Source organism: Egretta garzetta, unplaced genomic scaffold (genome assembly GCF_000687185.1).
Source record: "Egretta garzetta isolate BGI_Z169 unplaced genomic scaffold, ASM68718v1 scaffold105, whole genome shotgun sequence".
Lineage (NCBI taxonomy): Eukaryota > Metazoa > Chordata > Aves > Pelecaniformes > Ardeidae > Egretta > Egretta garzetta.
In genome coordinates this window covers 1,374,978-1,395,162 of record NW_009259598.1, presented here as the reverse complement: position 1 = coordinate 1,395,162, position 20,185 = coordinate 1,374,978, and the positions used below count along the sequence as shown (strand labels likewise).

Sequence of the window (20,185 nt, the reverse complement as noted above, 5' to 3'; positions counted from 1 at the left end):
CACGCGTTTCCCTGCCCAAACCCAACGTCACCGTACCTTCTCACACCAGCCATGCTACGGAATAGCAACAGGGATCAGAACTGAACCCCAGGCATGGGCTGTATTGCTTCTCTTGCACCCAAGAGCAGCCTCAGTCGTTTTCACAGAGCTGTTGCTGTCCCTCCTTGCCATGATACCAGTTCTGCCCCTTTACAGCAACCCATCCCTTGGCTTGCAAAGACTCTGAAGACCTTCCCGTGTGCTTGCCGGGAGGACAACCTCTACACCCATATTGGAAAGATCTGTGACTCCTAGGTTTTCTTCCAGCGTGAAGTTTTAGCGCTGCGTGGTAACACTTAGGTAGCCGGTTGTGGCAGAGCAGCACCATGCTGCAGCCCGTCTGTCTGGAATTTGGCAGAGCAGCACTGAAGGGATGTGGCAATGCAGAAGATGAGAGGGGATGGCATAATTCTCTAGGAGAGAATCCTAACACGGGGGACTGCAGGCAGCCCCTAAGTGAGCAGGCTCCTGCACACACAACGTCCCCCGGGGCACAGGAACAGTCCTGGAAGCAATTCTTACAGCTCAGTCCTTAGTTTGCTCAGTCCTTCCACTGCTCTTTCCTTAGTTTTCTTGGGCAAGCCTCTGGCTGATTAGGCACAGGGTCGTCAAGTCCTTCATTGCTACCTGAAGACCTTTGCCATGGGGCATACCTGCTTGCACTTACAGCACCTCCTTCTGCCATGCCTCGGCGTGGGCACACACAGAGCGGGGCTCCTCCTGACATCCTTGTCCATCCCCCCTCCCTCGTTTTGATCCTTATGTCGCTTTGCCTGCTGCCAGCAAGCCTTGGTGACACAGGTTACAGCCTGGGCAGCTTGTCTGTGCTGGTGTCACAGCGGGAGCGCGTTTATGTCCACGCAGCCGTGGCAGGGAAATGTAGCTGGTAAATGCAAAGCAGCCCAGTAGTGATTGTTCTTCTCTTTGTGTTTGTGATTGCAGTATCGGCTGGAACAACTTTGTCAGGCGCTGCAGGTTGCAGTCAGTCTACCCCTTCTGGCAACACCCCACCACCCAGGTAAGGGTGAGCAAAAGTCTCTGAGCTTGAACACACACAATAGTTATTAATGTCTTATCCACAATATGCCTGTCTTCCCGGGATAGGCAGTGTCTGGGCATTCTGAAGACTCCTGCTCACAGAGGAATTAGATATGACAGTCATCCTTACCAAAGATACCCTCTCCTCTTCCAGCTTCTGCCCAGAGTGTAATTACAAAGGAAGAAGCAGATTGATACATCGAGTCACAGCTTTCTGGAATGTACATGCCTATTTACTTTTCTATCCCTATCTGTTTGGGCCGTGCTCTTTGCAGCAATAGAAACCCCCACATTTTGCCCCAGAGCCTTTCTGTCTGGACTATTCTCACTCCTGTCCATGAATATTTAATAATGATATAGACCTTAGCTGCTACTTTATTCTTTTTAGCAGGGCCGGTTGTGACAGGAGAAGGGGTAATGGTTTTAAACTAAAAGAGGGTAGATTTAGACTGGATATAAGAAAGAAATTCTTGCCCAGAGAGATGGTGGAGGCCCCATCCCTGGAAATATTCAAGGCCAGGCTGGACGGGGCTGTCAGCAACCTGATCTGGTTAAAGGTGTCCCTGCTCCCTGCAGGGGGCTTGGGCTAGATGGCCTCTAAAGGTCTCTTCCAAGCCAAAGCATTCTATGATTCTATGATTCTATAATTCTATTTACCAGGCTGTTAAATGTAAAGGATTTTCTTCCCCTTTGGACATCTGCTGTCATCAACACTACAGCAGCACCTAAGAGCACAATCAGCTCCAGTGGGCCAGGTGCAGCAAAACACAAGAGGAAAAGGCAGTACCAGCTCCAGAGAGCCTGGAATTGTGCTCTGAGCTTTGAACAGTGGCTTGTTTTGTAATCCCAGAGAGTAGTTTAGGAGAAGCCCAGAAGGCACAGCCAGGTAGAAAAATCAGGATAGCATTTCTGCAGGAGAACCAGACCCTACTTCCAAGTGCCAGTGCATAAAAGCTATTCCTGTCCCTTTTTCCTGGTCACTGTTTGGCAATGGGCTGCGCCAGCATCATGCTGTGCTACCATCTAACACTGGTAACTCCTTTGCTCTCCTGGCTTCAGCTCAAATGGAAACATCTTCAACCTACGCTATGGGGTCCTGAGCATCCTGTTCATCCTGGCACTTATCATCTTGATAACACTGTGTGTCTGGCGGCGCAAGCAGCTGAAGAGCAGAGGTATGTGGAGACTGGTGATGCCTCATGCTCTAGACTGTACTAAACAGGGCCTTCTCTGGCCATCACTTTTCCACTCCAGGCGAGCTTATTTCCAACTCACAGTGCCCTGGAGAAGACAAGGCAGGTGCAGCCTGGAAAGCCTCAAGGCAGGCTCCTTGCTGTGATCTCCTCTCACAGAAAGTCACACACATGTTCCTCCAGATTCTGCACAGGACACCTCCTAACATGTTAGAGGAGAATTAAAGTGAGAGCAATGTGTTCAGTAGATTCAGGGTAGATGGGTCCCACTGGCACACCCAGTGCTTCTATCACTGGGCAACCCCACAGCCTTTCTCAAAACTCCTGAAGCATAGGCAATGCCCAGGCAATTCATGGACTTCTCTACTTCTAAAACCTCTGATTTTGGCTCATTCCAAAGGTACCAGACAAGCAGAGGACATCTATGAGAAACCAGAGGACATAACACAGGTAAGGAAAACAATAGATTTCCCATACGGTACCTGAATCCCTTACCAATAGTCTGTGAGGAGCTCGCTGACCCATCTGATGAGGACATCGGTGCTCATTTTTGGTTGTGAGCAGAAGGGGAAATAGTATTTAATGTCACCAGAGAGAGGAACATTCCCAGATGGAGAGAGAGCGGGGAATTAATGTAAGGGAACTCCAGAAGGAAAAAAACAGAGTGAGGCAAATTCTCTGAGAAATTACGCAAAGACTAGAAACCAAGGTTAGACAATGAGGTTGTAACCTGTAACAAGGAGAGGGGATGAAGGAAAGAGTTTTCCCTTCTTCCACCTCTGGCATGACCAAAGGTAAGTTTTTACATGGCTTCTCCTTTCCTCCTGGGAGAATCTTGTTCTTTTGATAACAGCTGTGGCCTGGCACTGAGTCATGCTAACAAGCATTTTCCCTTTCTTTTCATAGCTTGACAGCACTGAAAGAATGGAAAGTTCCAAGGATGACAGCAACGACCTAAAATATGTTACCCTGAACTTTAAATCCCAACTCAGCCCTGAGGATGCTCTCTACTGCAATGTTGAACCAAGTCAGACTCACAGCAAACCCGAAGATGAAAATGTGGAATATGCTATCATTGCACTTAAGCAGTTACCAACGAATGACAAAGGATGAAGCACAGAATCCCAAAACAGTCCAGAAATGGGAGAAAAGAACTGGAATACAAAGTGGGAATGGGGCGGAGAAGGTGTGTGGACGGACACTGGGGAAAGATCTAAGCTTTTGCTGCCCTGTGTATGTTGCCTATGCATTTTAAGACCTCCCTCCTATTAGAGGCCAGTAGAGAATTTTGCCACGAGTGTACAGACTCTCTCAGGTCAGACAGAGGTGCTGGGTCATTCTCAGGATCCCTTGCACATCTGCTTTCTTCAAGTCCATTAAAATGCAGACTCTTTTGGTGAGGCAGGTGTGGAGGACTGACCTTTTGAAAAAGAGCAATATTCATCTGGACATGGATGGGTTTGGTGTTTCAACTGTGTTCACTCGTAGAAACTCTATCCCAGTCCTAAGGGTTCAGCTACTATGGCCAAGCAAACTCATTCCAGTGCTGTAGGGATAAAATTCTAACCTTGCTGTGACTGGGTTCATTTGCCAGGTAATGGGTGGGGGATATGAGCACTGGATTACAGGAATAAGCAGAACCAGCATCTACCTGAAGGCAAATAGCTTGAGGGTGGTATTGCAACACAATGATATGCTGCATTGCAAACTTTGCAAACTGAGGATTGTGCTGTATGAGTCTGAGCACCAGAAGGTCTTGTAGCTACAAAACAACAACAGCGCATGTAAGTACTACGTACAGTTTTTGAGACTTCATGCAAATTCCCCTATAACCTAAATTTATCAGTCTTCTTAGGTAAGAAGTAAGATGGTAAGAGGCTTTCAAACTAAAGCTAAATGTTTAGCTTCAGACTGAGAAATAGAGTGCATGTACAAGTGTCCCTTTACAGAGTGCAGAGGGTTGTGGGACGGATTCGTGCGGCTGCTGTGGCTTACACTAGCAAGAGCCTCCAGCACTGTACCCTCTAGATAACTGAATTATTTCCACACTTGAGGGCTAAATTTTCTCTCAGGGTCATCCACAGCCACAGCACATTTATGCAGTCTTTGAGGCCTGCACACTGAAAACAGAATGAAGCAGCAGCTGAAATCTGAAGTTACAGGCACGGCTTCCCATGTGTAGCTTGTGCAGACTGCCCCATCCCTTCACCACCTCCTAATCAAAGGCCCTTACTTTGTGCAACAACTTCTGGCTGGCCTGCTCTCTTACACCCATTGTTCCTCAAGAACATGCAAACGGGCTGCTTAAACCAAGGAATCAAGTAATCAAGACAAGCAGGGAGAACCAAAAATGAGTATTTCTGGAGAAAGGAAAGAAGGGAACAATATCTGGTATTGCACTAGAGAAGTGGACAGGGCACTGGGATATTTTTGAACAGAATTTGCCTTGCTGTGCTAACTGCAAGGGCAAACCCAGAGACAGACATGAGGAAGGACTGTAGCACAGAGGAAGAAGCTGGTAGGCTGTGTGGTGAAGCTGCAGGAAGTATTACACAGACAACAGAGGAAGAAGTATGAGCATAAGAGGGCTGGTCTCAACATCAGCTGCTAAAACAGATGGGACACAGTGGTAATTAAGAGTGGATTATTTACAGATGTAAACGTCCAAGTAAATCAGACACACAATATATTTACGGATCTCCAGTGCTGCTATGATGCAGGCTGGCAATTTCCAAGAGCTGCCACAGGAACACTAGACTGGCTAGGACCTCATCAAACCCTACTATCCTGAATAATCACACCATAAACTATCAAACATGTTTTTCCACTGCACTTGGTCTCTCTCCTTCATTATTATGAGGCATCTTTGCATCTCTTCAGGAATCACTATCCAGCTAGTCTCAGATGTAGCTCTGTTCATTTGCAGCACCATGCTGTACTTTAAACAGCTCTTCCCAGCCTACTCACCAGTGCAGCTGGTTCTTTGTGAAGTTCTTGGAAGACCAATGCAAGCCAATGTGCCTACTTCCAGCACTTTTTATTTTTTTGGTTACACCATAGAAAGCAAGCTTTTGTGGCTGCTTCTAAAGTCACAGGCAACCAGAAATGCATGTGCAGTTTCATGGGAGAGCTCACCAGGGCCTTGGAAATTGATACCATTACTTCCCTCTCTGCTGGAAATACTCCAAATGACACATTTGCTGCCTTCATTTAGCAGTCATGTGGTGAGCAATATGAAATGAGTTTGCTGGGGCTCAGCTCAATTTCTCCAAAAGACCAAAAACCCTGGCACTTTATTTGGCTGCACCAAGTCCTGCAGACAGCTGGCAGATTGGAGGGGCCTGAAAGACTCCCTATTCACAAGCCAGTCACATCCAATAAGCTTCAATTGCTGTGGCTGCAGCAGGGAAGCTGATGTATTTTTTGACATTTTCAGAGTTGACATGTATGAAATGACAGAAGGAAAAAGAAAATGGTTCTGGAAATGCTTCATTCAGCCCAAGATTCCCCTATTTGCTATTGATGCAGTCAGTTACACTGGGTCAAACAGTGGAAGAGTAGTAGTAGAAAACAACTGAGTTCAAGAGAGACATTTTCAGGGAGACAATTGCTTCTGATCAAAGAGAATCCAGATTTGTGTTCACTGGAGCAAGAATGAACAAAAACTGCAATCAGTAAGCCTCACAGAGAATTTCTGGATATTGTTAGGTACCATTTTCTTAAACACTAATTAAAAGGAAAGAAAACAAAGACACACTTAAGAATGGATAGACCTGCAGGTTTATCTGCCTGTTAAGAAGCAGATAAGCACACAAGTTAAGAAGCCAGGGTCTATTTGTACTTGCATGGAAGATCTCCAAGTAAATAAATTCAGGAAAGAAAAAACAGCAACCCATTCACAGCTTACCAGTCTGCTAATGTTGTAGGAAGCTCCCTAACTGCAGTCCTGAACTGCTGCATCAGTGTGGCACTGACTGGCTCTGAAGCCATGCCCCCATCCCTTGATCTTACGTCCTTTCTGCTAGGTACAAAATAAAGATGTCTGGTCTGCTCATCTAAAGCGCCTCACAGCTTCAGACAGCACGGTGTTCTTGTCCTCCTGTCCTTGGTTCTAGGTTAAACATGAATGCTTCATGCACAAGCTCTTCTACACCTCCTTTCCCCCAAAAATAAACCCCAAGATTATGTCCTTGCCCTCCCTTCACCCTTGTGATGCTGACTGAGCTACCTGCAGAGTCTCAATGTGAGCCACCCTTCCCTTTCCAGCTTTCCAGAAATTCAGCCCATGCAAAGCTTGCATGTAAAGCCTGCTCTGGTGGGCAGACACCATTGCTGAGCTGAGAGGGACTCCCAGCACCATGGTTTCAGGCCATCACATGATGCTCTCTTTCAGACTGTCTAGACTAAATTGTTGCTGTGAGTGGGCAATGCTGATGCCTGAATTTTCAACCCACAAAAGAAGTGCCCATCCCTGGTGAATTGCTCAATATACAGGACAAAAAAGATGCCAAGTTCCTGTGCTCATTCCTTCCGGCAGACCAAGGAGGGGGGAAAAGCAATCTGCTCTTGGCCAAGAGCCCTTTTCACTTTTCTTCAGACTCCTCTCTTGCCCCCTTCTCTACTCAGCTGACATGGAGAAGCTCATGCACCTCATCTTCTTGGTCTTCTTGTCAGGTAAGAAAGCGTTCACGGCCTTGGGTTTCAGTTAATAGATAGGGTAAAGGATTGGTGCAAAACTTAGTGTCTACCTGCACCTCTGATGAGACTACTGATAATGCTATGAGAAAAGACTGCACAGGTCTTGACACATAGTAGCTTTTTCTGGATGCAAAGACATCTTCATTGTAGCATGAAGTTCTTCGGAAGACCAATACAAACACTTATTATGGATAAAGAGTCTTGCTGCCTGTCCTGGACTGCAAGGTCCAATGCAATGCAAGCAGAGGGAACCTGGAGCACTGTAGGGTGTTCTGCATTTCACTCTTCCTCCCCAATTATATTGCAGGGATGTCAGACTGCTTCCTTGGAGTTTGTTCTTTTCCCTTAATTTAACAAAGGGCCAGCAGTGATCCGAGTGCTTCAGCTTTTCTCACAGGGATCCTTCTGAGTCAGAACAAGAAACATTGCTGACAGAAGTCTTGTGTGCCTTCTCAGAGTGAAACATGAAATTGCAAAATCCTATTTTTTGCATTTGTACGGCTTCAGATGTAAATTGCAGCAGCTAGGGTTCAAGAGGAGGAAAATAAAACTCAATGAAGGGGACATCTCTGAACTCTTGGGCACATGACTATTTTCAGCTTGGAAAGCAATGTTCATTTGAAATGAGAAACAAGGCCAGGACCCAGCTGGTACTCCCAGCTGGCAGCCTTCTCTCTCCAGTCACACTTTGGAGATCTGATACTTGCAGCAGTGCAGGGAAAGGCAACAGATTCAGGCTTTGGGAGCTGTCTCAAAAATCGGAATGAGTTTGAAAAAAAGTTCATGGTACTTTTTTCGGTAGCACACAACAAGGGAGGTGGAACACAAATAGTAAATTAACTGTCAGCAGAATTGGTTGAAAAGATAATGACACAAAAGTTTTCCACAGGGGCATCAGCAAATCTTTAAATGCCATGATTCTGATTAAGATATTTTTTGCAACGCTGTTTCTATTTAAAACAAAACCAAGAACAAAACCCTGGGGCCGTGCCAGGAACTGAAGGGGCAGAACTGTGGGCAAGGAGGGGTCCACAAGAGAAATAGGAGAGGGAGTTTAAATGTTTAGAGGGGTTGTGCAGGACTGGACTAAGCATGCACTGGGGTAAGTCTGGACTGGAACAAGGAGTGGAGCAACACATCAGAATGAAGAGTTGCAGGTGTTGGATACTTGGAGAGCACAGATCCATTTTTGTGCCTTCTTGTAGTCAAGCCTGAAAGATCTTCAGGTTTTTTAGTTTACATTTCACTCAGAATGGTTGAAATTATTTTAAGAAGTGTTATTAAAAGGCTCAGACAGCACAAAGTCCTCACAAAAGCCCATTTTTTAAATTACTTGTTATATCATTCCTTATGGTTTCACAGAAGGCACTAGCCTCTAAATTTTTTCACTTTTAATACAGATTTCCACAGATACCATGCTGCACTTCTCTCTGGAAGTATTAATAGCTCAGACTGTCCCTTTTGCCTTTGCCTGCCATAAAGAGGAATGGAAATTAGAAATGAGGAACTAAGGCAAAAAAAAAAAAGCAAGCAGCCAAAGACCAGCTGTCAACATGATTAAAATTAGTAGAATATTAAATGATAGGGTGAAACAATTGCTAAACGCATGGATTTAGAAATTAGAAGTGGGATTTAGAAGTAACCTCCTAAGAAGCTATCTGGACAGTGTTTTGTAGGTGTCACTCTGATTCTAGCATTTTCCAGGGCTGTGTTGCTTCTCTCTGACTGTATAGAGAGCGTTAAAATGGGGATATACTTCATGGGCATTTACTGCAAAGGACCTTTTCCACAGTAAAGGGTACTCCGGAGCAAAATCTGCAACTATGAATGTATGTGGAAGGGCCAAGCTCAAGGCCAAAACCTGAAGCAAGCTGCCTTGCTGCAGCTGTATGGAAGTAAGCAGGTTGGATGTTGCAAAGCAGGGGTGTTACAGCAAGACTAGACTAATGAGAGTTACACAGAAACAATTTGTCATTATTGGGTCAAGCTATGTTTTTATGAGCTGCCTTGTAAAAAGCTTTTAAAAAACAAGACAGCTTGCCTGATGCCAAGTCTCTACCTGAATGCCTAGCTTCATGCTCCTCAGGACCAGAGGAAAATGCAAGTTTATATTTAAACCCCTAATCATGCTGACAAACTGCCTCCCCTTACTGGGCAGGAGCCCAATGATTACAGAAAGTGTGATGTGGTTGAGCTCCCAACTGCAATCCAGAGCAGTCACCACCGGGACAGAGTGGAAGGCAAGGAACAAAATTTCCCTAGCTTCAGAAAATCTGCAAACATTAATGAAGCTGATACCTCCTGCTTCGCTCAGTCCCCCCCACAAGAATAGAAACTAAAGTTTCTTGCCTGGCAAGAGACAAATAACACACCAGTCAGAGGCATCACTACAGACATATTTCAAGATAGCCTCAACCAAGACTCTGTAGCAGCATCAGCACACTGTATCCTTCATGGGGGAAGCAGACAGGTGACAGCCCTACAGCTGACAGCAGCTGTCACTAGAGTAGTAAAACAGGAAAATTACGTTTAGCATAAACATAGTGGCAAGGGGTAGATATGAAAGAGACTTGGCTCACCACTTTCTCCTTTTCTCCTAGCATCCTGTGCTGTAGAGAATGTCACTGTGGTGTATGGAATGGAGGGAGGCACCATTTCTGTCAACTGCACCTATAACCCCTGGCAGCAGCGGTGGAGAGAAAAGAGCTGGTGCAAGCAGATCGATGAGACCAAGTGCCAACATGTGGTGAGCGCCCGACGCTTCTGGCTGCCATTCCTCAAGAACAGGAATGGCACCACCTCCATCAGTGACAATGTCCATGAAGGGGTCCTGACAGTGACCATGAAACGACTCAAGAAGCAGGATGCTGGGTTGTACCAGTGCAAAAGTGACTACCTGGGGGAAACAAACAGCTTAAGGAAGGTGCAAGTGGAAGTGCTGACAGGTACGTCCTGAGGCTCATGAGTTCCTGAGCTCCTACTTAAATTTCATGTGTGTCTGCAGATGTCAAGGCCTCACTTCAGTAAACATCTACTTTTGCCTTATTCTAAGGAGGCACTGTGTTTCATTGCCTCTTTTTAGTTTCTGATTTACAGCAACATGACCTCACTGTTACAGGACATATAACATGTCATCCCCTTATTGCTACCCAGATTAACCTCCTAGCACACAGCCCAGTGCTCAGTCTTACCCTGGTTATCTACGCCTGGCTGGGACACTGGTGCTGGTGACGCCAATGAATATCTGCAGGCTAAACTGTTCTGTTTCTATCATCAGCTGTCCTAGAGACCCAAATGCCAGAGGAGCCTAGTGCTGTGCAGAGCATCTCCAGGTAAGCCATAAAACTCCGCGTGCTGTGATCTCCAGTCTTCCTAGACTAAGGCAGATCAGCATTGGCAGCCCCATTTGAAGCTGAGGAATACCACCACAGGCTTATTCTCTACCTCTTCCTAATCCATGACAATTCTCAGAGCTGCTGTGTGGTTTCTAAAGAGCAGCTTTATCCTAATCCAGAAATGCAGTGCTTCAGTGCCAAGCAAAACAACTCCTGCAGATCATAATTTATCCGTATGTGGGATCTTGCAGTTAAAACCTATTCTAGTCATTCTAACCTCCCTGGCTCTGTTGTGCACAGACAGCGACTGCCTATTGCAGGAGATGTTACCCTCTTCACATTGTGTACTAAAAGAGTTTCTTTAAAGGTTGAACCATCCCCTTCATAGTTAAGCTTTATTGTTGTATTTATGGTTCCCCATAGCATCCCTCCTGAAGCTGATGTCACTGTCTTCTATATCATGGCTGGATTCCTGGCTACTAAGTTCGTGGTGGCTGTGCTGATCTTTATAATTGGAAACAGTAGGAAGAACAGAGAAACAGAGCAGGAGAACCCAAGTTTGAATGAGCAGCGGGTCTTCCCTTTCACTGGTGACCTTGCACATGATGGAATCAGCCCCTCCTGGGAGAGCACTGCTTAGAGCTAAACCAAAGGGAATCCACAGGGAAATGAACATCAAGCATGTGCAAGCAAAGCTTTGCCACCTGACGTAAGAAAAAGATCGCTTACTAAACGTAGGTATTGACGAACCTATCACTCTAGAGAGAGAATGTCACCATCTACCACCTCTTCTCATGGCGCTGACCAACTTTTTCCAACACAACCGAACTGAAAAGATGCTGCCAGTACTACCTGAACCTAATGGAAGAGGATGGGATCAAGGCCCAGGGGGAAAGGAGGAATATGAAGTCTTTCTGTCAAGAGATTCAGCACAGACTTATCTATGTGCAGAGATGCTTCCCCAGGCATGGAAAGGTGAGGGAGCCCTGCTCAGTTTTCCCCCAGCTCATTGCTAGGCCAGAAAATCTCTGCTGCTCTATACAGCTACTGGCAAATGCTTTGTTGTAAATAAAACTACAGACACACCAGTGAACATAAATAGAAGTTCAGGTAACACATCTCAATGACTGCGTGTTGAGCAACTCACAAACACATCCACATAATATAAAAATGGAAAGACATGGTTCTGTTTCAAATCTCCAAGAAACTTCTCCTGAATCATCGAAGATCAGTGTTAAAGAACTAATAGCTTTTTTCAAGGTGTCCTACGTGTCTCTACAAAATGCTCAAATGCTTTCCCCAAAAGCATGAAATATAACCAGAACTAGATGGTTTGTATTGAGAACTAATATTACTATTTGTCTAGAAATCAGCTTTTTAACTGAGATTCCACTCTCTAAAGACTGAAGCTTTTGATGTGCTTTTGGCAATGCAATGTTCTGCTATCATCTCCAGTCACTGCCAGTAGCTGCACCACACCACCAGGCAGTTATTCCACATATTCATCCCCAGTATCATTCCACCAGGGTCTGAACCGAGACCCATCAACTTCGTGTCATCTCAGAGCAGTGCCAGGTGAGATCTTCCGTCTTTCCAAGGTGGTGAAGACTAGCCCTCAAAGATTCCCTTGGACAGTGTGGACCCTTGGTGAACAGTCACTGTGGTCACAAGGCGTAACGAACTGCAGAAAATAACAAAGGGGTGTGAAGTCTACATGCAACTCTGAGCCTGCTTCCTCATTTCTCAAATGATTTTGTGAAGAAAGAATGAACTGTATTTCGCCCTCTATTTTTTCTGCCCTCTCAAGGGGATGTTACCAACACATGATCATTGTTCATCACTCCCCAAAGCAAAGCTGCGCTTAGCTCTCCCAAGAAGCCCCCAAACCCAAGGGCATTCACACTTCTTTTTCCTGCACTGCCTTCAAAGCTAAATAAAATCAAACTGGTATCTGACTTAGTGTGGATTCATGATAAAGAGCTGCAGTACACCAGATCACAATACATCACCCAGAGAAGAGGTAACACTTAGAACATGCTGGTGTGTTTGTAACGTACAGAAATGCTCTGAGCCAGCTGGGTGGGTTGGCACATCCAGCCAGCTCCATTTAGCACCATGCAGAAAGAGCAGCTCAGATCCCAAACCCACATAGGGCTATGCATGGTTGTGCTCTGTCTAAACTAATTTCCTCTATTTCCAGAGGGTAAATTAGCCCATACACAGTCACACACCACTGCAGCTCTACTAACACAAACTTAGATTCAGTATTCCCGGACGGTACTGCAGTGCCCAGATAGATGTGCTATAAAACAAGGGAATCGCAGCTCTAAACAGGAGATCTGGGTCCTAGTTCCAGCTCCAACCTGTTGAGACCCCTCAGGCAGGGCTATCCACTGCCTCTGTGATGCCAGGGGGCACAGAGCTGGTTCTCTACCATTTGTACAAGGGCTTTGGGGAACGAGGGATATAAAACTCACATATAATTGCAAAGCAGCAGTAAGGACAAACACACCCAACTGAAAGCTGCTCTGTAATACATCAAGGTAGCACTAGAGACTGAAAATTCCTATTTCTTTTCCAGAAACACAGCCGGGTTGCTACATATGGCTACCTAGACAACAATATATTTAAAGCGGAAAAGCAGCCAGTAAACATTATGCAGCCTTCCCACCCAAGAAGCAATATTGAGACTGTGGTTAAAAGATATTCTCAGCAATTCCAAACTGGCGTCATCACTCTAGGCAGCAGACGACTGCAAGTGACAGAGCAAGTTAGCTTCCTCTGCAACAGAGAATTTCTCAGTGATAAAGAAGCTCTGGGATACATTTCTTTCTCTGTGCCCTAAAACAATTACTGCTTCAGGATGGGGGGATTTCCAGCCCTGCTGCTCCTGCTGGCACTACCAGGTAAGGCTCAGAGACTCCTCATTTCTCCTAGGAACAGGATGCTCTCTGTGCTCTTGCATGCTTTGCACAATGTTATTTGCTTGAACCCTTTTTATTCAGGCCATCTATAGCCAGGCGCAGAATGAGATTCCCAGAAATCAATGAGGACAGGAAACGTTCAACCTGAAATTTGCTTATTTTAATTATACAAGCTTTTGGGTTCTCATTTTTGTTTATAGTAGTTTTGTATTTTGTCCAGAAACTGAAATTCATGGTGGGACATTTGGCAATCTTTGCCCTTCTGAGACCTTTCTCTCCCACTATTGCAAAGTTCTCAGTCTGAAATCACCTTGCATATGGGGAGGACAATCTGTGTTTGTTGCTCTCTCCTGATACATCATGGATCAGGTATTGTGAGCAGGGTCATAAGACAGGCTAGCTGCTGCAAATAAATACTGAGTCCACAGAGAGGAACAATAGGAATAACAACGGAAAAAGGGTAGTGGCACTAAGGCTAAGCATAGATGTTTATTTAGGCAAACTAAATTACTCTTCTCACAGGTCCAGCATGAAAGTCCTAGTGGTATAATGTAAGAAAAACTGGCATACTAAGCTGTGCCTAGTTGTAGCATTATTTTCTTCTTTCTTTGGAAGGATCATGCATGGCAGGAGAGGACACACAAGTGTTTCTGCGTACAGAGGGAGAGTCCTTCAGAGCTAACTGCTCATCCTGATGTGCACAAGAATTTACATGAGAAGAAATTCTGGTGCAAGGAGCTGTCAGAAAAATCTTGTCTAGTCTTAGCCTTGAGTTCCCCTTTAAAAGAAAGGATTAACCTTCACCGTGCCCTGCATCGTTCAGTTGACCTGATAGACTTAGGCTGTGGCTGGTTTTCTGTGATCGTGACAGCACTTTGAAGAGAGAATCCTGGCACATATCAGCGTGGGGTGATCTGAAGAATATTCCGCTGCAAAGAATACAGACGGTGGTTTCACTTGAGGGTGAGCTGAGGTCAACAGTGCACTGGGTAGGAGACAGCCAAAATAAATCAGGAATGATGTGTCATTTCCATTTTTGTTTCATAGCAAAACACGGTGTATCTAGACACAGAGATCCACTAGAGGTTATCAAGGACAGGGAAAAACCCTATTACATAGCTCAATATAGAACCACAATATGTACCTATATGTATCTAGAGGCAGAAGTGGCCAGGAAATTATTTTTGCCGCATGAAATCAAAAAGTTTCCAAGGAAAAAAATAGAAAATAATATTTTACAGACTACCATCAAAAACCATGAATACAGTTTTGTAGGATTGTATGAATCAAAAATAAATGGGTTTGGGACAGAAATATTTCAAGTAAGTTGATGAAAACTGAAAAACAATACTCGCTTTTGCACGAAGTTTTCCATTCTGTTAAAAGTGTTTTACAGTCACAGAAACCTTTCACACAGAAAAGCTTTGATAACTCATGTAGAAGACTCATGAGATGGAACACCACCATCTTAAACATGGAACACATGTACAAGGCATAAGAAATATGCTGAGGTGGCTTCATGTCCCAGCACCTGGGGAATTTGACAGCAATAACAGCCCTGGAACCCAATACCATGTTCAGAAAGGGCAGCAGTAATCCAAATTTCTCGTTTGCCACCCCAACATCATCTCCAGTGACCACCATCTTCAGACTGGGGCTGGTTATTTCATTGTCTTCTGCAAGTTCCCTTTGTGCTGATGCTAGCTCTGTCCTTTGTTGGGTGAGATGTACACCACTATGGGGATTGCTTTTTCCTCTTTTCTCCCTCTAATGATTCACCACTCTATTTTCTTTACAATCAGTAAGGCTATTTTCAAAAAAAAAAGGAACTCCTTGTGCCTCCATTGCTCCTATTCTGTGATAGCCAAATCAGGAAACTTTAACATTTTATTTGGTGCAAGATGGTGTCCCAAATTAGATGTCAACCTATTATCAGAGGTAACTCTGATCAAAGTATCATTAAAGTAGGAAGGACTGAAATGATGAATGACTTCTCATGGAAAATGATTAGAGTGTGGCTGAAAAAGCTCCAACTTAATGACTCAGGAGAATATCATCTTGAGAGCCATTTCCAGGGGAGAAACAAACTACTGAATAGGATCATGCTGGAAGTTTGGGGTGAGTTAATCAAAGAATTAATGATCTTCTAAAAGTCAGCAATTTCTTACCACTTGACAAGAAAGATTACAGGTCAATGTTAAAGAGCTCTCTTCAGAACCTGGAAATTTCTTTTTTTAAAAACAGATTTTTGATACATACTAATAGTATAAACAAATTGCAGCCAGCTGGTGGGGGGAGTGTGGCTTGGCTTCATTGACTAATGAAATTTTACATTCGCATCAACAGATGAAACAGGCTCCAAGCAATCTCAGTTTTTGCTTGAATTTCTGCCTGAGTTCATCTCTTTGCCACTGCTCATTAGTAAACTCCTGTATTTGTTTTAACACTTTATTTCCTTTCCTTCTTTTAGCCAGTGCAGGAGGCAGAAAACCAGAAGATACGTAGTGGAAGCTATTCTTTGATTTTTCTGACATGACTGAAAAATATGCATGGGAATCACATGATGCATCTTTTTTCTAAGATGCTTCCTTTCTAACAGTATTCAAGTGCCCAAATGAGCAATTCAGTTTTCATATCATTCTCTAAAATGGTATGAATTCTCATGGCTGACCTATACCTTCTACAAAACTTGACTCCTGCAGGAGCTGTCCTTTCCTTTTGATCTGTCACAGGACCCAAACTTGCAAGAAAAGCAGAAACTAACTCTCCTTTGTCCCTCTGCACATGATATAACCATTGAGTAAGTAGGTTTTCCAAGGCATCATGCAATCAAGTATCAAAATATTTTGCAAGAATGAAAAAACACCAGAGGACCACAACCCTAAGGGAAGAAAGCTGGAATCACAGTATGTCTGTTCTTGTCCTTCTAGCTACTTACTTCTGGCTCTGGCTGGGCCTACACTTGATGTTTTCATCTAGATACACTGATAACAGGTACTATCCAACAACCTAAACAGAACTCCCAGCTCTTTCCTGAGGAACTGGTTGATCAAAATCCAGTGATTCCAGCTGCATTAATAAATCTTCTTCTACTGGTAAATAGCACAGGATGAATATTCTTGTGCAACTCCACAATTTCATAGCTAATAAGCAAGCAGTAACTCTGGACCATTCTACAAATGCACAAACCAGGATTTTTTATCATGAGAAAAAGTCACTAGGGATGGATTGATGTGGAAAAATCACCTGTTCTTCATTTTTTTCAAGGGGAAAATTGGACTCAGGATGCAGATTTAGACACCATTTCATTTCCCACTAAGAAGGGGAATGTTGCCAACCCCACAGATGACAGCAATAAGAATTGGAGGTAAAAAACAAAGACTCAGAGACTCTAAGTATAGCATTATGGCTGCACTGCCGGATTTGAGGAGTGGTGTGACAAACAACTGAAGCATGTGCATGCACACACACACACAAACAGGCTTCCCCTTCTCCCCTGCAGAGTTCAGTCCAACCTCCCCAAGTCCCATGATAAGCTGTAGAAGGTTCCTATCAGTTTCAGGAGCACTAGGTGAGGCCTCTACTGAAGATGCTCAGTTTGACTGTGTTCTTCCTTTCTACCTGGTTAAAAAGGGACAACTATCTGCCTAAGATCAATCCCAGCTAAACAACATAGCATGTCAGATGAGAGTTATTACCAGGCCTGATCAAAGATGACCCTATTAGCGATCCTGATCAAAGACAGACCATGAGAAGGGCTACTGCATCCTGATGAGGGATGCCTTTGAACTCTGGTAGCATTGCAAGTGACTGCAGGAAGAGAATTCAAGCTCCCAAGCATTCCCCAGGCTTGCCAAGTGCCAAAGAAAATGCAGCTGAGATGGATCCTCTGTGGCTGTAGATCAGTACTGACCTCATGGAACCACACTTGTTTAGAGACAGCAGGGGTAATATTTGCATGCTGAATTTTTATCCTGGAACAATAATCCATTTTCAAACACACAAAATCCCCTCCCAAATTAACCTAGTCACCTCTGGTGCTGTAAATAGTAATGGAGATAGCATGCTTTTCCCTGCAGGACTCTCTAGAATCTCATGGTGCTGAGCTCCTTCCTGCCTACACTTGCCTTGATTGCCACTGTTATACTCCTTGTCACCACTTGTGTCAGAAGGAACGTCAGATTAGGGAGCAAGTGAAGCTCCCTAATCCTCTTGTCTAGTTTTCCTGCCCCTACAGCTTGTTGTCCCACCGCCCTGAATGTAAGGATGGTCTGTTCATAGCAATTATTGTCCAGGGATGCAATGAGACTGAGCTGAGAGCGAAATGCAAGATGTGAGTTAAATCACAGGGAAGGGATAGTGGGGGTAGTGATTTTTAAAATGAAAAGGTAAAGGTGTGTTTTTACACTCAAAGGAGATTCTGTCCTTCATGGCAGGGATGGACTTTGGCAGATATCCTTCTTTCAGCCAAGTAGCACTGCAGGTAAGACATTATCTGAAATCCCACATTCCTGGTGCTTGCTTTGATCTCTGTCATGCAGAGGCACTGGCTCCGTGTTCACCTCTCACGGAGGTTATAAAGCATGCAGTACCATACATCCCACAGTGGATGCATAGCATCCACTCAAGCTAGCGGACTAAAGCTATCTGGCTGTATTTCTTGATTGTCTGACATCTTGTTGCAAAGCAGACACAACCTAACTGCTATTTAAGTCATACCCCTTCTCCATATTTTTGTTTCTAGAACTCAGAAAAATAATGTAACAACAAATATATCATTTTGATAATTAACTGGCCTTGAAAGTTCAGTAACATCACAAAAGGTTCTCATCAAAGGAAAACTTTGTAACTTGCAATTGCCCTAAATATTTAGGGTGTTAAGTGTTGCTGCAGCTTTCTACCTAGTTCCTTAAATCCAAGGAAGTAGACTTTTGTGTAAGAGAAGTTTTCTAAACCTCTCTGAGCACACATTCCCTTTTCCCATGCATCTCCTCCCATCTTCTCCAGTTTCATGGTATGAGGAGACAAAATTTGTCATTGCAGATGAACTAAGAATAATATTCAGAAGCAAAAAATGCTGAATTTCTTTCTAATTTCTCGTTCTTTGTGGTTTCTCAGACGGACGGAAGAAACAAAGTAAGTAGAATGCCAGATGGGGAACTGAAGAATAGTACAACATATGCTGTCATAAGGCACCAACCTCAGATGAAGCCTGAAGATGTTATATATGTCAAAATGCAGCCTCCACCAGAAGTTTTCTTCCACACTCAAGAGCCACCAGGCAATTCCTGGCTCTTCAGAGCCACAACTCAACATTCTGGCACTGAAAAGAGAAAAACAGGTCCACCTAAAAAAAGCTCCACAAAGCCTTGGGCTTATTTGCAGAACTTTGCTGAACTTAGAAACAATCCATTTGTATTGAAGCTGGATACATATGGGGTGTGAGGCAGAAAGTGACGGGAAGGATGAGGCACACAAATGCACAAACCCTCCCTGAAAAAATAACTGCACTTGTGTAATAGTATAGCATCGCAATTCAGCTATTGGTAAGCAAATCTAGTGGAAGGCTATGGTATGTCTGCTTTTTCCAAATTGCTCTCTTTTTAAATAACATGCAACCATAAACCCAAATACAGGAAACTGGTTCTCGCTGGTAGCAACTGATAGAGTGCCACAGTCAAAAAAGGGTTGTGAGATACAGGAACACGATGTTTCCTTTTAGACTTTAGACTTCAACACCTCACTTAAATATTCATATAGAAAATGTTAATTATTGCCCATTCTGATAAGATCCAAGTCAGCAAAGTGGTAAAGAATCTGCTTTATTTTAAACATAGGAGTTGTTTCACAGACTTCAGAGACACAAGGAATGCACTTGACATGTTTTAGTAAACAAGGGTCCTGTTGAAAATATTTGTCCATGTTATAGTATAAAATGTCTGCAGCTGGAACACGTGTGCAGAATTTACACCCAAAGTTATTTATTTATTTATTTTTACAAAGAAATAACTTCATATTTCCTTGCCTTTGGTGCTTGTTGTTTATTAATGCCACACCCATGCTACAGTATAAATCTAGCTTGACTTTATTATAACTTACAAACATTTTGATCAAACTACTGAATCCTGTAATCATGGTGATATGTGCAAACAACCATTAGGGATTATGGATAAATCCCAAAATTAATCTGACTGAGATTTTCATCTTAATTCAGTGAGTTGGGCCCAAGGATGCTGAATATGATACAAAAATGGCTTTAATTTTTTGGTATTAAGATGCAAGAAGACTCCAGCTTAGGTACTGGGTGGCATGAGAGGAAAGGAATGTGAAAAGGCAGAGAAGACGTCCAAGAATCACAAACTCTGCTCTGCCTGTGAGTGCCCGTACAATTCTGAGGGGGTGCGCAGGGAGAGAGAGAGGAAGAAGAAGGAAATTCTGTTGACTGGTCTGATATATGATAGCAGGCTTTTTGCCATTATATGAGATTATTTTGTCCCTCTAATGCAAATTCCATGAAAATAAAGCTAGGAAAAAACATAGTAAAAGCTACAGAATCAATTTCTGGCTTCCTAAATAGGCTTGCAAGTCTGCACTCTTCACTTCCTGTCCCAAGTTCACATCTTCTGTTATTGCATACTGTTATTTCCTTTTTTATTTTTTTGTGGTCATCACTGCATTGACCAACTCTGTAAAGAATTAATGACCAACACCTTTGTGCTCTGAGTAATTTTTGAGGTGTCAAAAGTGTCAGTGTGGGAACCATACCATTAAGGTCTGAAATGATACGCAACAGGAAAGACGAATGGTTAACGTTAACAGGCTTCGATATAAAAAATTCCACTCCTTATTTAGCCTGTCTGACTCTTTGAAAGCACCTAAAACTCTCTATGCCCAAATGTCTCATTTGGGTGCAGCATATACAGTGAAAGTTCTGGGGGCCTCAGATCCTGAAGTAATA

General features: G+C 43.8%; 2 protein-coding genes and 1 pseudogene across 3 annotated transcripts in view; all 3 read left to right on the top strand.

Moving 5' to 3' along the window:
• LOC104125778 (trem-like transcript 4 protein) overlaps positions 1–4,940 on the top strand; it is a 7,948-nt gene extending 3,008 nt beyond the window's left edge. Inside the window, exons 3-7 of the mRNA XM_035893741.1 lie at positions 879–925; positions 982–1,057; positions 2,137–2,252; positions 2,671–2,720; positions 3,177–4,940. Coding sequence (XP_035749634.1) covers positions 879–925; positions 982–1,057; positions 2,137–2,252; positions 2,671–2,720; positions 3,177–3,383 — 496 coding nt within the window. The 3' untranslated portion in view covers positions 3,384–4,940. The remainder of the gene's footprint in view (positions 1–878; positions 926–981; positions 1,058–2,136; positions 2,253–2,670; positions 2,721–3,176) is intronic.
• Positions 4,941–6,821: 1,881 nt separating this feature from the next.
• On the top strand, positions 6,822–13,031 carry TREM2 (triggering receptor expressed on myeloid cells 2). 2 transcript variants are annotated; one of them, XR_004841921.1, is made up of 5 exons: positions 6,822–6,944; positions 9,569–9,913; positions 10,246–10,300; positions 10,727–11,278; positions 12,885–13,031. XR_004841921.1 is itself a non-coding variant. In XM_009638211.2 (4 exons), exons 1-4 carry the CDS (start codon positions 6,902–6,904, stop codon positions 10,941–10,943), a joined length of 660 nt encoding a protein of 219 aa, XP_009636506.1. In that variant the 5' UTR covers positions 6,847–6,901; the 3' UTR covers positions 10,944–11,448. The 2 variants fall into 2 exon arrangements, 1 of the variants encoding a protein (XP_009636506.1); XM_009638211.2 differs by lacking the exon at positions 12,885–13,031 and having other exon boundaries at positions 6,847–6,944; positions 10,727–11,448.
• Positions 13,032–13,040: 9 nt separating this feature from the next.
• On the top strand, positions 13,041–19,934 carry LOC104125776 (annotated as a pseudogene).
• Positions 19,935–20,185: the final 251 nt, after the last annotated feature.